We start from the raw sequence: 15,967 nt of genomic DNA on the forward strand, positions 1-15,967 counted from the left end.
AAATCCATGGCTCCTGTAGCCTCAAGAGAAATAAATGCACCCCCATTGCTGATAATTGTTGGTGCTGAGGTCATTGGCTGTTTTTCTTCAGAGACCAGTCCTTCATAGGAAAGATTAATGGGTAGATCTGGAGCTGTAGAAACTACAGTATTGAGCACAGGCTGGGTCCTTACAGGTCTGTAAACAATTTGTGCTAATGGTTCAAATGGTTTGTATGTGGTGAGAGGCACAGGCAATGATGCAACAGGACCTTGCAAATCAAGGGGTTTTTCTGCTGGAGTGTTGCTATATGAAGCAATAGTGGCTGTGCATGTCACTATTGTGATGCTGTCTGTGACAACAGACAAAGTTGTTGTAGGGGTCATTTCTGCACTAAGATTAACTATTTCAGGTTGCACTGTAGTACTTTGACGTCCACTAGAGTCACTTGAAAAAGAGTGACAGCATGACACAGGTGGAGTAAGGTCCATACCTTGCTTTGTCATCTTTATGCCAGACTTGGTAGTACGTAAATCAATAACATCACCAGGATATATTATTTTACCATTTTCTTTAGGTAAAGGTTGGACTTTTGCTATGTCTGGTTGTATAGTGATAGCTACACTTTGTGGATGGACCTGAGGAAGTCTTTCATGGACAACAGAAACAGTTGTCCTTTGGACTTCAGTGGTGACTACCTGAGTAACTAGGCTAGAGAGACTTTCAGGAGTCTGACCTGAGGTGGAAATTGAAGAATACATGTGACTCATACTAGAAACCACCTTTTCTGTTCCTCTAACTTCTTGACTCTCAATTGACTCTTGCTGAATTTTAGTGAAAGTCACTGGTGCTATAGATACACCCTGTGTATTATCCTTTGCAGATGACATTGAAGTCCTCCTTCTGTATTCCTCAGTGGTTAATATTTCAACTGGATAGTCATATTCAGATGAATAAGATGATATATGAGGTTGTTGTTCTGTTGATGGGATATATTTACTCTCATATGAGACTTGAGCTACATAGTCATTTGTGGGGACATCTTTTTCTGCTGGCATTTTTAGTATTTGTGCAAATGATAATGGTTGTGTTATAGTTATTGATTCTTTTCTGGAAGCAGCACAGGCCTCAGTTGTAACCTCTTGCAGAGGCATTTCGTACTCTGCAGGATAGGTAAGTAAATCACTTTTGGAGTATGGTTGATGTTCTGTAGATGATGATGTCCTTCTTCTACATTCGGTGTCATCAGTTGTAGTAACTGAGATTCCTGTTGTTGTCTGGTGATGTAACTCTGAAGGAAATATTGGATGTCTTCCTTCGTTTGAATCCATTGTTATAAATTCAGTAGGTGTTTCATGTTCAAGCTGCAAAGCTTTGATTTCCAGGGATGGCAGGGATGGAGCTGACATCACAGAAGATGCATTTATCCAATATTCCTGGGGAAAATAAGTAACATCTGGGTGTTTTTCCATTTGCTGATCTTCCATCACATGAAGTGCTGGTGTTGTTTCAGTAGTTGCATGAGTTGCCATTTCAGCTACTCTTGGTATAGGCAGTACCTGAGACAGCTGAGGTGTTGGTGTAATTTCATCTACTATTGTAGGAGGATGAGGAACTGGAGAAACCACGGCTACTTCTGGTACTCTAACACCAGTCTCAACTGTAAAGAGTTCTGTGAAATAGTCAGCTTTTGTAGAGAAAGTCACTCCTTCAGGCACACAAATTGCCTGTTGTGTAGAAATGTCCTCTTTTACTATGGGCATAACTTTTGTATCTTGACCAATTTGTGTTGTCACTTTGTGATCCGTCAAAGGTTGAAGATTTGATTCTGAAGATTTCTTTGGAACTGTGTCTGTGACTAAGACATGAGTAGGTTTATTCTGTTCTTCCTGTACAATTTCTATTTGTGATGGATCTTCTTGTTGAAGAACAGCTGAGTGTACTGAAGTTGGTCTACCTTGGACAACAACCACATCTAACAGTAGTTCAGGCTGCTGTGGTACAACTACAATTTCTGTCAAAAGCTCTTTTTGCAATGGTGAAATAGGTTTTAAAGCTTGAGGAAACACTTCTGGTAAAATAGTTGAATGAACTGATTCAGCTTCTGGGACTATGCTTGGCTGTTCAGGAACAAATGACATTGATTGTTCTTTTGTTATGGTTTGGTCTGTATGAGGCTGAATATAAGCTTTTTGTTCCAGGGGCATTTTGATGACTTGTGACACTGTTTCGGGTGATGGCTGAAACATTGATTGTTGTTGCTCTATATGTAATTTCTTGAATGAAGGAGCTACAGAGTGAGCTTGGATGGGAGTGCCTTGATCTGATGAGACTGTGATCACATCAGCCACAGGGAGTGGTGGTTTGACAGCAAACATAAAAGAGTCTCTCCTGGGTTGTATATTTGTAGCCACTTCCTCAGAGGTTGTCACATACTCAACAGCTAAAGTTGAAGCCACAGTAATTGGAGGCGGATGCTTTACAGATGGAACAGAGGCTCTTCTAACTGTAGCTTGCACTGAGAAAGGCTCAGTTGGGGTTTTCTGCTCAGCTTGTGTTGTCTGTGCCTTTGACACTTTTGAAGATGGGATTGATCCTTGCCTAATAGGTGCCTGAACTGTTACTGTCTCTGTTGGAGATCCAGGTTCAGAAGGAAGAGTAATTACTACATAAGTTTGTAAGCTTTTGCTATGTCTGGGGGACAAAGGTGACTTGGGAGAAGTTGTTCCAAATTTAGAATCCACAGGACGTGTCAGGCTAAGCGACAGAGCTTTTGGAGGCTCCTTCATCCTGGGCAGTGTTGCTGCTTTTGGTGCCACAGGAGGAGGGGGCGGTTTGACATGTTCTCCTGGCTTGTGGCTGAAAACCAGTCCAGCTGGAATTGATACGGGCTTAGGAGGTATGGGTGGTGGAGGCTTGAAGGCCTGGTAAAGACCATGTGTTACAGAAACTGGTGCAACAGTAACTGTAGCATTTGTGACTGGAATGGAAACTGAGGACTTTGCATGAACAGCTGCTTTAGGTAAAATAGAAGGAGGTAATGAAGAAGAATCTGCACTAGGTATAAAATGGGCAAGATTTGCTGCCTCTGGAGGTTTAGGTGAAAAAGATGGACTTGAAACTACTTGCACAGTTGACACCTTAGGTGGCAGTGAGGTTATACTTGTTTTTTGTATATCCAAAATTGAATGTGCAGTATTATATGCATGATCATCAACTTTGGAGCCTGTGCTATCTACAATATGTGTAGTTTGTCTAGACCCAAGTGGAGGTATGTTTTCCACACTTGGCACAATGATGACTACATGTCCTTGTCTGGCTTGGGTCACAACTTGAGGTACAGATGCACTATCTGATTGATTTATTTCCATTCTTGGCTGTATATCCACAACTACAGATTGCATTGGCTGGGAGGCCATTTTGGTTTTGATAACTGATTTAGTTGACACATCATCAGTCTTTGCAACCGGCATCTCTTTGGGAATCTCTGGCAGTGATACAGAAGTAGATCGAGGAGGAGGGGGTGGTGGGACCTTCTTTTTTATTACAGTAGTTGACGTTGAAGCTAATGGAGGCCCCTGCTCTGTCTGAGCTTGTGCTGAGACTATTACTGGTTTCATTAATGGAATTGCTGACTGTACAGGAATTGAGTGTATTACTTTAGCATGGGGTTGAGCTGGGGTAGTTATTAGAGCTGAAATTGGCTTGGGGGTTTGTGCAACAATTGGTGCAGTTGTTGAAACCAGGTCAGGCATCTGGATTATAACTGGCTCAGGAGATGATACCAGACTGACAGAGAATGAAACATTTGTGGTTGAAACTGGGGTTGTGACCATAACAGGTATAGTTGTAACTTGGGCAGTATGCTGAGATGAGACAGCAACAGGAACTGGACTTGGTGCTGAGACTTGTAAAACACCTGTAACTTTATTGGGGACCTGAGAAGGAGATGAAACTAAGTCTGGCATTTGGACCTCAACACATATAGCAGTTGATTTTTCCACTAGGGGTAGAATTGGGGCTTCAGCTGTAGAAGACTTAATTTTAATATCCTCAGTTGTCTGAGACTTGGATGGATCAGATACCAAATCTGGTATAGTAACTATAACAGTTGTGGAAACTGGACAAGGGAATAAAGTTTCACTGAATTGTAATGCTGACATTGGGTCAGACAACTGTACAGAAGATTCTGAAGGCACCTGGTCTTTAAATGACATTGGAGGTGTTGGTGTGGACAGTGGAGTTGAATCTGATGAAAGAGGTGTTTGAGGCTGAAATGAGGAAGAAGATGTTGCATTAGAAGCCAAACTGGAATCTGGTGTTGCTGGTGAAGTTGGGACTGAAACTGGTGATACTGTAGAAGGTGTTGTGGTTAGTTCTGGGGCTGATATTGGAGTTGGAATTGGTTTTGGCTCAGGCATTTCACAAACCACACAAATAGGCTCCATTTCAGTGGTTTCAGACAATGGTGGACTTAAGGATGGGTCATCTTTAGTATCAGAGTCATCACTAGGGGTAATGTCAGAAGAAATGCCTATAGCATACTCATCTGCAAGACTGTCATCTTCTTCCTCACCAGATGAACACTGAGTAATCTTGAGGTCTGGTATAGGGAACAATGCCTTTCTCAGTGCAGGATCCTGAGGAACCATAGGTCTAACAAAACTTATAGATCCACTTGGAATAGCTGGAACAACAGTTGCCACAGTGCGCTTAGGGGGTTCAGTAGGGCGTGGAGGTGCTGGACGTTTCTTTTTCTTTACTGGGAATTCACTTAATGTGTCCATGCCAGTGGGAGGTGTGTCACTTAGTCCAGCAATGTGTGCCTCTTCTGAAGACATGGTCACCACACATGTTTCAGCCTCTGATGGAGGCATGTGGCCCAAAGCCCCTGGTGAGGAATATTCCATTGCTGTTTGGGCCTGTTGAAATTCCTGCTCTATCATCATTAATTCCCTCTTTTTTTGCATCATCTCCTCATAAACCTCCTCTGGGGACCTAAGTTTTTTGATAGATTGAGAGTCACTATCAATTTGTTCGTCTTCTTGAAATCCACTTTGTTTGATTTCTGGGTCTTCAACTAAAGACTCATAAAGGTAATCTTCTATTGCCATTCCTCCATAAAGTGGTTCAATATCTGGGGGACTCTCTCCTGGAATAGATTTTGTTTTCTGAATAATTTCTTCATATGCTTCCTCAGCACTTTTTAGTGATTTTGGTATAGTGTCATTTTCTTTAAATTGATCAGCTGGAGTGTATGGTATGACTGTAGCTGAAGGTTTACGTCCTCTCTGTACAGCTGCCCTAACCTCTGGATCTGATTCTACACTGGCAGAGTACTCCGAGCCAGATGTTCTATGACTTTCATCAATTACGGTTACTTGTTTTAGGTCTTCTGTGGAGGATGCATTTTCAGAGGAAGATGTTAGTTCACTATGTGTCTTCATTTTTTCTTCATCAGAAGAGTTTTCAATGGTTGGTAAAGGATGTGGTGATTGTTTGTGTCTTCCTTTAAAATGATGTTTGTTCCCTCTGACTTTCCTGTGATGGGGACTGCTATCACTGTCCTCCTCCAAAGATGAGACTGATGTTGGTGAAGATCCTGGAGTTATACTAGATGCCTGAACACTAGTTGAACCCTTTGACAAAGATTCTGTAATGCTCTCAACTTCTTCGTCTGTGCTTTGCCTTTGCCTCATGGCTGGAATAGCTTTTTTGAAAGTGGTCATGGGTATTGTTTCTGGAACATTTTCAATAGTTGTGGAATCCTTAATGTCTGTTTCAGCTTCTTGAGATAGAAATGTGTCTGGTATAGAATCATTATCAAGGGTAGTCTTCTCGAGATCTTCTACATTTGCCATATAATTGTCTTTCTCATCTTCAGATACAGACATTTTCTTCTCATCTCCCATGCCTAAAATCTGCTTGCGAATGAAATCATCTTCTTCAATAGAGGAATCAGCACTTTCTGTTTTGATATCATCACTGCTGGATGAAACAGTGATAACCTTCAGCATTTTCTTTTTAACAAGAGGGGAAGATGGCGTGAGGTCACTTTCACTGCTCTCATCCATTGCTTGTACACTCAGGCGTCTTCTCTCTGATTTAATTTTTTCCTCTACTGCCATAGTTGAATCTATATTTATATATTTTTTGCTTGCATCTCCTGAATGCCATTCAATCACTTCCTGCACTACAGGTAAAATCTGTGGTTGATCTTCATCGGACTCTTCTGTCCTTAGACTGAGTTTGATTTTTGTTTCCGCATTATCCATTTTTTCCATTTTAACTTCTTCATTAGATGGAGATATTTTTCTTTTATTCATTGACTTTTCATCTCTTACATCTTTATCCTAGAAAAAAATAAAATAAAGCAATGAGTTTCAACATATTGCACTTAGTATGTTGTACACATAAAATAAAAATAAAAAATCACTTCTAGAGTCTTGAATTATCATTGTAATTAAAGCTTTAAACTTGAGCTGAAAGGTACATGTTTTTTGCAGGATATATGCACAAAATATATATCTTTATGCTATTTTATTTTGAATCATGTAAGAATGTGACTAAGGTTACACAATGTCTGCCAGTTTAATCTTCATTTCAACAGAATGACTGTTAAGTAGAAAAAAATAATGCATGCATAGTGTGACTGTAATAAATCTCTTTAAAATTTAATCAGTATCTAAGTAAAATAAAACAAAGTCTACATAAATATGTAGGCTATATATTTTGTATCCAGTCATTTGCTCTAAACACCTAACTTCATATCTCTTGTTAAACAATAAACAAAACAAACAAACAAAAAAAATCTTACTTCAAGTTTGTCCTCTGTAGATATTTGTTGTGATTTTTGGGTTGAGATTATGTTGTTAATGTTTTCTTCTGTTTTAACCACATCCTTGCTTTTAGCTGCCATGATTGGTTCTGCTTCTTTTGTCAGTTGCTGTTCTTGTAACTTCAATGGCAGTTGAACTTGCTGCAAAGAATGTGTTGGTTCTTTTAGTTTGATTTGATCAGAAGCTTGAACCTCTGCAACAATACTCTCTGGAACAGGGGGCTTTGGCTTTCTTTCTTTCTCTGGATCAACTTCTGACACTGCAACCTTTGAAGCACTAGGGGCTATGGGGACACTTTTATCCCCAGACCTTGGAATGGGAGATGTCCGTGTTTGTGCATCACTTTCAGTTTTTGGCTCTTGCAATTTGGAGATTACTGTTGCATTATCTATCACCACTATCTCATCTTTGCTTTTTACATTTGTCATTCCAAGTAATTTGGTGTTTTGCATTTCATCTTCTAGTATTAAAGGTTCTAGTGCAGATGTACAAGGTAGATTTTCTGCAGCAGAAGGTGGAATTTTTACTGAGATGGATGTAGGTGTTGTTTCAGGTTCTCTTTGTTTGGAAGATATGGACTCAGCAGTTTCCATCTTGTCTGTTTCTGGTTCTGCTTTTGCTTTGGTACTTGGTGGCATTTCTACTGTCTTGGTTGGAATGGGAACAGGTTGTTTTGTGGCTGAAGTTGTTGGCTCTACTTTTATGGGTGCAATTTTGGGCTCTGTCATATTGGCTGTGGGTATAGTCTGGGTCTCTGGCTTGGCAGCCGCATGTGTAGGTTGAAGCATTATTCCAGAACCTCCCAGCGCTCCAGACAAGGCTCTTTGAGTCTGGCAGTTCAAACACAGCCATTCCTTCTGTAAGTAAAGAACAAATATATTAACATTAACTTTATAAACACAATACAATACAAAACTTGAGAAAGTCACAATAAAGTTCCAAAAAAGTTATTTCACATGTATCACTTGTACAACCAATTGCATTGCATAAGTGTGTACTAAATTAATATTTTCCCCATTCCTCACAATATTCCTAATAAATAAGCAAATACAATTTTACAAAAGATGAGCAAAATTGATTTATTGTGACAAGCAAACCTATTAAACTATTTTAATAAACAAATTCATAACCAACATTTTGTATTCATACAGCTGTACTTTAAAACACTTGCTTTTTACTAAAACTCTAATTACTGTGTTTCTTTATAGATGCAATGATCTTTGGTAATTGTATCCTCATTTCTTACTATATTTATCTGGTGTTAATGACTTTGGAAGGTTTTGATTTATTACATTTTAAAATTTAGTTCTTCAAATCTAGTGACATGAGAATCCAAGAGCAAAATGGGTCTTCAGTTTGTGATACACTGAGTAGTATCCAAGCCAGGAAAATAAATTGTATTTTCTCATTCTGTGCTTGCTCTTCCCAAATGGTACCATTTCAAACATTTTAACAAATTTCGCTGACAACATACTTGTCCTCTTTAACCAATTACAAATATCTGTAACAAGTATATAAGCAAACAAAATACCTAAGCTGTTCCATGGAAACCACAATAATAAATCAATGTGATAATGTCTGACAGACTAATAACACATTAATATAATGTTTAGACTACTGTTTTCTACTAAAGAGACTAATTTCCACTATTCAAAATAAAATAAATATAATCACAGGAGCACATGAAAGGTTTATGATGATAGACATAGGTGGGACATCTTTATTCAAAACTTACTTCAGAATGGGGATGAATGATGAAGACATAAGGAGATGTGAAAGAAATTATTCCAAATAAAACCCTAAAGAGATTATATACTATGTTATTAACAGCTGGTCAGCAGGAAGACCAGGGGTGATCTGCCATTAAAAGTGAAGGATAATTTGAAAACAGAGAACTTTGTTTTAGCATAAAAACAAGATATTTTAATCATTTATTTTTAGTAAACATCAAATCATTTTAAATTGAATTGTATTTTTTATTAAACCTTTAATTTCCATTTATATTGTTAAAAAAATTGTTAGGCTATTCTGTAGACTGATATTAAAGTTACATGCTAATTGTAATATGTCTCTAGTGTATAGGCAAGTTAATTATTTTGTATTCAAAAGGTTCTGTTGAGTAAAAAAAACTAAAAATGCATATCACAGATAACTACATAAATACACAAGTTTTTAACACTTTTTAAAAGACCAAATATTTCCTACAATCAAGAGAAACTAACAAGCAAACAAAAACAACTGATATTATCAGAAAGCACTTGTGCTTGGAAACATGGGGATTTTTTAAAGAAGTAACAAAAAGTGAAATACAAAATAAAACCAAACAAAACTCTGCATTACATGATGCAACCTGCTGATTTTGAGTAATACTGTTGTAATGCTAATGTCAATAATGCTAGGCCTTGCTGTGACGAAGAACAAAAGTTTTCACAACTGAATCTGCCTTTCACTTAGTGATGGAAAGCAAAATGAAGCTGCAACAGTTTGTTTTGCTGAGTAATACCACTGCAAGCACAATATTAAAAATCAGTTTCCACCCGACATAATCAATGCTAAAAGTCAACACATTCACACATGAACATGTTTCAAATACAATGTCCATTAAAGGCTATAAAATACACACATGCACAGCAACCAGCTTTTATATCACCAGTATGACAGCAATAAAAATGCTTACCTTGCAAAAGAGCTAATCGCATGTTCTAATGAATAATCTTTGCTTCCAATGCCCTGTAGACATTTTCTATCACATTTATGTGCCATTAATTGACAGTTAAAGAAGAGAGGAATGCAAAAGCTGTCAACAGATAAGGCAGCATGTCTGTTGTAGAAATCAGCAGACAGAATCACAGCAATGCGCTAACCTCTGCAGAGCCAGCAAGAACCAACAGAGTGGAAGATTACACTACACACATATTCTGTGAAACACAGTGGATATTTACTTCCTTTTATCAGCTATAACTGGTTGGAACTTGTAAAAAATTAGCACTCTATTATAACAACAGTAGACATAAGTGTGTCTTAATGTTTATGTATTTTATTAACAGGTATAGTGTGTGAATGTATGTTTTAACGGACGTTATTCAGATTAGCACTGATGCATGATGCAGTAAGAAAAATATTGGCATAATTTAGTCAATAATGTGGGGAATTGAGTAAGTGATTTCCTTTTTGTACTGCTTTTAAAGCCAACTTTTCTGGACATTTTATTTTTGTTTTAACAGTTTTCAATTTTATATCCATAGATCTACATGACATTTCAAATGAACAGATACAGCATTTGAAAATTATTGGCCTAATATAATAAGTGAAAAATAAATATATAACATTGCCTCAGTCAGTTTTTTGTTTTGTTTTGTTTTTTGTCTTTAGAATATTTCAATAAATATTTGAAAATGAACAAACTTTCAGTGGATAAGTGCAGTCAGGGGAGGCAGGCGAGGCAGTGTCTCATCTGTCATCATAACAAGTAAAATACTAATAATTATAAGAGAAAATACATTTGACCACTTCACTGTTCTACAAAACTGTTTTATAAAACTGTTTTCTGAATTATTTCAACACTGCAAAGGTCAAAATTGCAGAATTTATGCATTGCCTGTTCAAACATGCAAGAAATGTGCTGGATGAGGCCGTGTATTTCTCTGGTTCACTTCTGGGAGCGCTGTATGAAGTAGGCAGTTGGTGCATGCCCATTGCTGTCACTCTTTATATCGCTAATATCATGTTTGAGTACACGTGCTACACATGTTGATGTTCTAGTCTGTCTAATATATTGAATGAATGTGTGTGACATATATCTGCTTTTTAATCGGTCATAAATGCACAGTGAAAATACACAGGGGTGAGGCAGAAAGTACCTTGCTGCACCGATAGGGGGCAGTGCTGGCCCACAGGGACAATGAAGCTGGTGCAGTCGCTGTGCATTCTTCTGTTACATGGGGGTGGGGCAAACGGTACACTCATTTACATTTGTTTAGTCAAAATGGAAGATCATATCTCAAAACTAAATTATTTTTCTAAACTCAATTTTCAGTCGAAACCGAAGGTATTAGAAAGAGGAAGAAAATATGGCTAAACTGAAATATAAGCTTCTAGTTTGGATTCATATATGTGAGCATCCGATTCCAGACGAGTCAGTGCCTCACCTGTCACAAACCTCACCGCACGTCACTGTGCCCACATGACTGTGTGCATTAATGCTAACATTATGCCTGCTAAATTGTGAAGAACAGCAAGATGTTATGAAAGCATGTTTAGCTGCTTGGCCATAAAACAGCTTCATTGACTAATACATGTTCATGACATGCATACATTATTATGAGCATAACAGCAAATACACAATCTTTGATGAAAATGTTTAAGTTAATGCAATATGTACTTCGATCTTAAATTATCTTTGACGCTTAGATGAAACTAGTGACTTCTGTTTCAGTCATTGGTGGTTCATTCCTGTTTACATCAATAGTAAGAATACTTTATTAACACAAAGCATGATGCTTGTAATTATGCCAACTAGTAATTAAATCTGATTTTGATTGTGATCTTTTACGTGCTCACCTGTGGAGATGTTTACTCATGTAGTCGGGAAATAAAAATTTACAACAGCTCACATTAAATCCTTGCTGAAGAGCCTTTTCTGTGTAGAAATGTATTTTAAAATGATGAAACAATACATCGTACAGAACAATTCAACCAGTCCAAAGAAAAACTAAACAATCTTTTCCTATAGTTGTGCAATAACCTCTAAGGCACTGCAAGTGTGCACCCAGCTTCAAACTAGCATCTGTAATACAATCCATGTTTATGATTCTTGTTCATTGGCTCTGTCACACCCGCAGCCCTTAATCCCATTTTATAGGGTCAGCGGACGCGTGCGGCCGATGATGATCAGCTGATCCATCTGAAGCTTAACAGAACTTTTACCTCTACCGGCCGGTTGAACCTGCCTCCACCTCAGCAAGTAGATTAACACATTATTCATAAAACCGCATCAAAGAAGCCCGAGCTGACATGCGCAATTATTTCGCAATGCGTCAGCACGTTTTAAAAATGTATTGGCTGTGCTGGTGTATTGCTGTAATCTGTGACGAGAGCCACCAATAAAGCATGGCGAGCTGCATGTGGCTTGCAAGCCATGCAATGACTATCCCTGCACTACAGGAAGAAAGTAAACTAACAAGGACAGCAGGATGCAATAGGTAATGTTCTACTGGAAAAACTTCTTCCACTCATGCTGACGGTACATTTACTCATACTACCAGACTACATGCTGACCAAGAACAGCACTTAATTGAAATTGAATTAACCTGACTGCACAGACATCTTCAGCATTATAGTGTACCCTGATACACAGCAATAAAGGTTCAACCCAACAGTGAGTTTGAGTTGACTTTCTCTTAAAAGTCTCAATATCTCTGTCATGTTTTTGTCCTGAGATGTGCTAGACCAGCAGTTCTAATTATAAAAAGTCCTATCTCCACACTAAAGATACAAATGATCTACAGCATATGGGTTGATTTGCTATAAATGATGGTCTACTCAACATGTGCTCCAATCAACCATAATCTTGTGACTGGTGTATACAAGTTGTGAAGAGGCTACATATACAGATAGTGTATGTCTCTTCTCTTGCACTGATCATCTTTATCAAATTCACATCACTTAACCCTAAATCCATCGAGATTCTTTGGCAATTTCTAAACCAAATGAATGCTTGAAAGATAAACTACAAAAGTTGTAAATTATATTGTGTATCTTCTGCTTATCATACTGTACATATTTTAATATGACGTTACTTTAACCTTTAACGAGATAAATGGCATAAATTAACAAAAAACAAAAAAAAAGGATTTTTACAAATAGTAATAAATACTACTTTTGACAACAGATGACAAAGACAAAGAAGACGAAAATAGTAGTAGTAGAAATAAAAAATAACCATACACTTTAGCATACTTTACTGCATCTCACTAACTCTGTTTAAGCCATGGAACCACAGCTATGGATCTTGGAAAGTTCCCATCATCCTTTTGTCTAATTAAATCTGGTCTATGAGTGAAGCACAGCAGTTCCATGCTGAGCGCTGTGGGAGAGGCTGCCTTGCATGATTAGCCTTTAAGCTGGATTGCTAGACCATCACAATGACAGAAGTCAGGATATTAGCTCCCGACACACAGTTGTCCAGAATGTGCAACTGCAATCACAAAAGAAAATGTTGAATTTGCTTTCTTTAAAGGAAATCCGATAACTTTTAAGACGTTTATTTTATTTACTTAGTTAGTTCTTTTTTGACAATGAACTTTTTTTAGTTGTCAGTTTTTATAACTCATATAACTGAATTGCTATTTATGCTATTTATTTGGGAACACAATGTTTCCAGTCTCTTGTCTGTACTTCCTTTCTGTTGTTACTGGAACTGGTCAGGTTCTTATTGATTTTCTGGCAGATGCCTTTGGCTGAAGCTAAGATTGCTAATATACTTGGCTTTCAGCAGCCCCCACAGTGCTTAGCCCCTCATATATTAAGCCCTCCAAAAACAAAGAATGCAACTTACTGATCTGCAATAAGCAGAGTGCTTCGTTTTACACACAAGCTAATGCATCCCAAGCGCCGGTCTGTCAACTCAAGAATCAGAAAATGTCCCACCACAGTGGTTACAATAACAACAGGATTATTTTTTTTTTAATATGAAGTCACTGCGGCTTGAGGAATAAATATAATTACCTCCCTAAAGCAAAACACTGTCAAAAGCAGGTGCATGTAAATTAGTTGAAACTGATTTTAATCCACACACTTATAGAAAGTTATTTAATAATGTGTCACTGTTGCATCTAAAGGAAACTAATAAAAGTTTCAAATGTTTTCCCAAAATATATGAGTTAAAAGGATAAAAATAAGAATGCAGCTAGCAGGGTGGTCGTCTTTCAAAGTTTATTTGAAACATAAATTTATTTTAGGTTTGCGAAAGAGACACCAAACGATCACTTGGAGTTTCCTCTGTTTTTACATTTACAAATGAAATATGTCCTGTTTTTTTTTTTGTTCTTTATTTTTTGTTGTTGTTTTTTGTAGGGGAAATTAATTATTCTCTAAGAGCCTTGACAGCTGTTTTTGGAGCTGAATACTCAGTCGAGTTCCATCCAAGGCTTTCGGGACATTATGATCCTTCTGTAAGTAAAGGCATCATCTGGAAAGGGATTTTTCCCATGTCAGCTCAAAAATGTAAAGATGAGCTTTGAGCACCAAAACAACCAGTAAACTGAATTTCACTTAAAGGATGTAAAACGGAAAACAACTTTTATTTTTCACATATTTTTGAATAATTTTTTTTGTTTGATTTTTTTTCCCAATTCTTTGCACTCTCAAATTGTAATGCAGACTGTTACCTGAAGACGTATGCTAAGGTTGTAAAAATACAGTATGCACAAACAATGGACAAATAAATATTTTACAATTTGAAGCATTTTATGATGTATACAATCTATTGGTTGTAATATTTGAAACTGCCCCAGTTATGTTTGAAATCATTAACCTGTAGGAGATTCTGTATTTTCTTCCTACATCTCTTCAACACCAGATGACGCCAATCGGTTCACGCCTGCGGACCATTACCCTAATGAGCTGTAGGAGTAAACAAAATATATAACAAAACAGCCTTTGTTCTTCCTTTGCTGAAGGGAGGTGACCCCACCTCACTGAACAACTATCGGCCAATCTCTAAACTCTGCATTTTAGCCAAGGTTCTACAAAAACTGATAAACTCTCAAATCAAAAATTACCTGGACTCATTTAACATCTTATATCGCCTTTAATCTGGTTTCAGGAAACAACACAGCGCAACGACTGCCTCACTGAATGTTCTTAATGACGTTGTTGAAGCACTGGATGCTAAGGATTATTGTGCTGCAATTTTCTTAGATCTGCTTTTGATACTGTGGATCATAACATCTTGTGTCATAAGCTCTCAGAAATCGGTTTCTCAGATCACACCATTTGTTGGTTCTCTAACTATCTCTCAGACCAGAGGCAATGTGTTCAACATAATGGCACTTCCTCCAGTTATTTAACAGTCAACAATGCTGTACCACAAGGCTCAGTTTTAGGACCCACCCTCTTTACAATCTACATACGTAATGTTGGTAAAAACATCCCTGATGTATCCATACATTTCTATGCTGATGACGCAGTTGTTTATTGTTGAGCTAAAACAGTTGATAAGGCTTTCCAGCTTTTGAAATCTGCATTCAACTTCATCCAGACAGATTTGTTCCACCTCAAACTTGTCCTAAATGCAGACAAAACCAAAGGGATGCTTTTTTCAGCCTCTACTCCTGTTCTTCCCCTGCATCCTGGACCGCCTTGTTTCCATCGTGAACCTCCTAGTGCTTTCTCCAGTCATTCCTCACCTTCCACCACCTGCCCACCAATCCTTCCAGTCTCTCTGGGACCTCCTCCTACAACTACTGGAACGAATAGACTCACCCCTAAGAGAAACCCCCTTTCTTCTGCAATAAGCGATTATTATCAGAACCACCCTCAAAGAATCAAGCCATAACTGTTCTTGTTCTCCAGGGTTCCAATCCCTCCTACCTGGGTTGCAGTCTACTATTTATCATCCCACTTTGTACATAAACACTGTTAAAGTATTCTTTGGTCTTAGAGTTATTCTTTTCAATCACTACTATCTGGGTATTAAAGTAAATTCTTACATAACCGTCATCAATCTATAGCCCTGAGTTACTATTTGTGCATATGTTATTATTTTAACTTGTAAATTTAGTCTCTTTCTGTCAAAGCTTCAATTTGAGAGAGAGTTTAATGTTACCAAATCTCAAATATTTTATACCGAAAACGTGGAACAATGTTGCAATTCATTACAATTGCCTAAGCTTACGTTTCCCCATGAGATTTTACTAAGATTTGAGACTGTTTAAGTTGGATATACTGTAAATGATTAAAACTTTTTTTTTTCTTAAATAGAAAGTTTGAGAAAGGTCAAATAATTACAAACAGTGAAATAATGAGCAAACATCAACAGTTTAGTTGCAGAACATCCTCTCATATCACAAAGTTTGTTTTCTCAGTCATCCAGGTATATAACAACAAAAAAGGTTGAATCATGTCATCTGGACTTAGTTTTTTTTGTT

At 37.6% G+C, this 15,967-nt stretch overlaps 2 protein-coding genes across 2 annotated transcripts in view; both read right to left on the reverse strand.

Moving 5' to 3' along the window:
• Positions 1 to 382: 382 nt before the first annotated feature.
• Positions 383 to 7,675, reverse strand: LOC119416041 (protein piccolo; the record flags this gene model as incomplete). The annotated part of the gene is given in 3 exon segments (XM_037683209.1): positions 383 to 426; positions 545 to 6,332; positions 6,797 to 7,675. Coding segments are annotated over 3 exon segments (6,711 nt in total), but the record flags the coding sequence as incomplete, so codon positions are not given.
• Positions 7,676 to 12,948: 5,273 nt separating this feature from the next.
• Positions 12,949 to 15,967, reverse strand: part of LOC119416042 (protein piccolo) — a 24,681-nt gene continuing 21,662 nt past the window's right edge. Inside the window, exon 11 of the mRNA XM_037683211.1 lies at positions 12,949 to 13,014. Coding sequence (XP_037539139.1) covers positions 12,949 to 13,014 — 66 coding nt within the window. The remainder of the gene's footprint in view (positions 13,015 to 15,967) is intronic.

The sequence above is a fragment of the Nematolebias whitei genome, chromosome 10 (assembly GCF_014905685.2).
Source record: "Nematolebias whitei isolate Nwh7 chromosome 10, NemWhi1, whole genome shotgun sequence".
Lineage (NCBI taxonomy): Eukaryota > Metazoa > Chordata > Actinopteri > Cyprinodontiformes > Rivulidae > Nematolebias > Nematolebias whitei.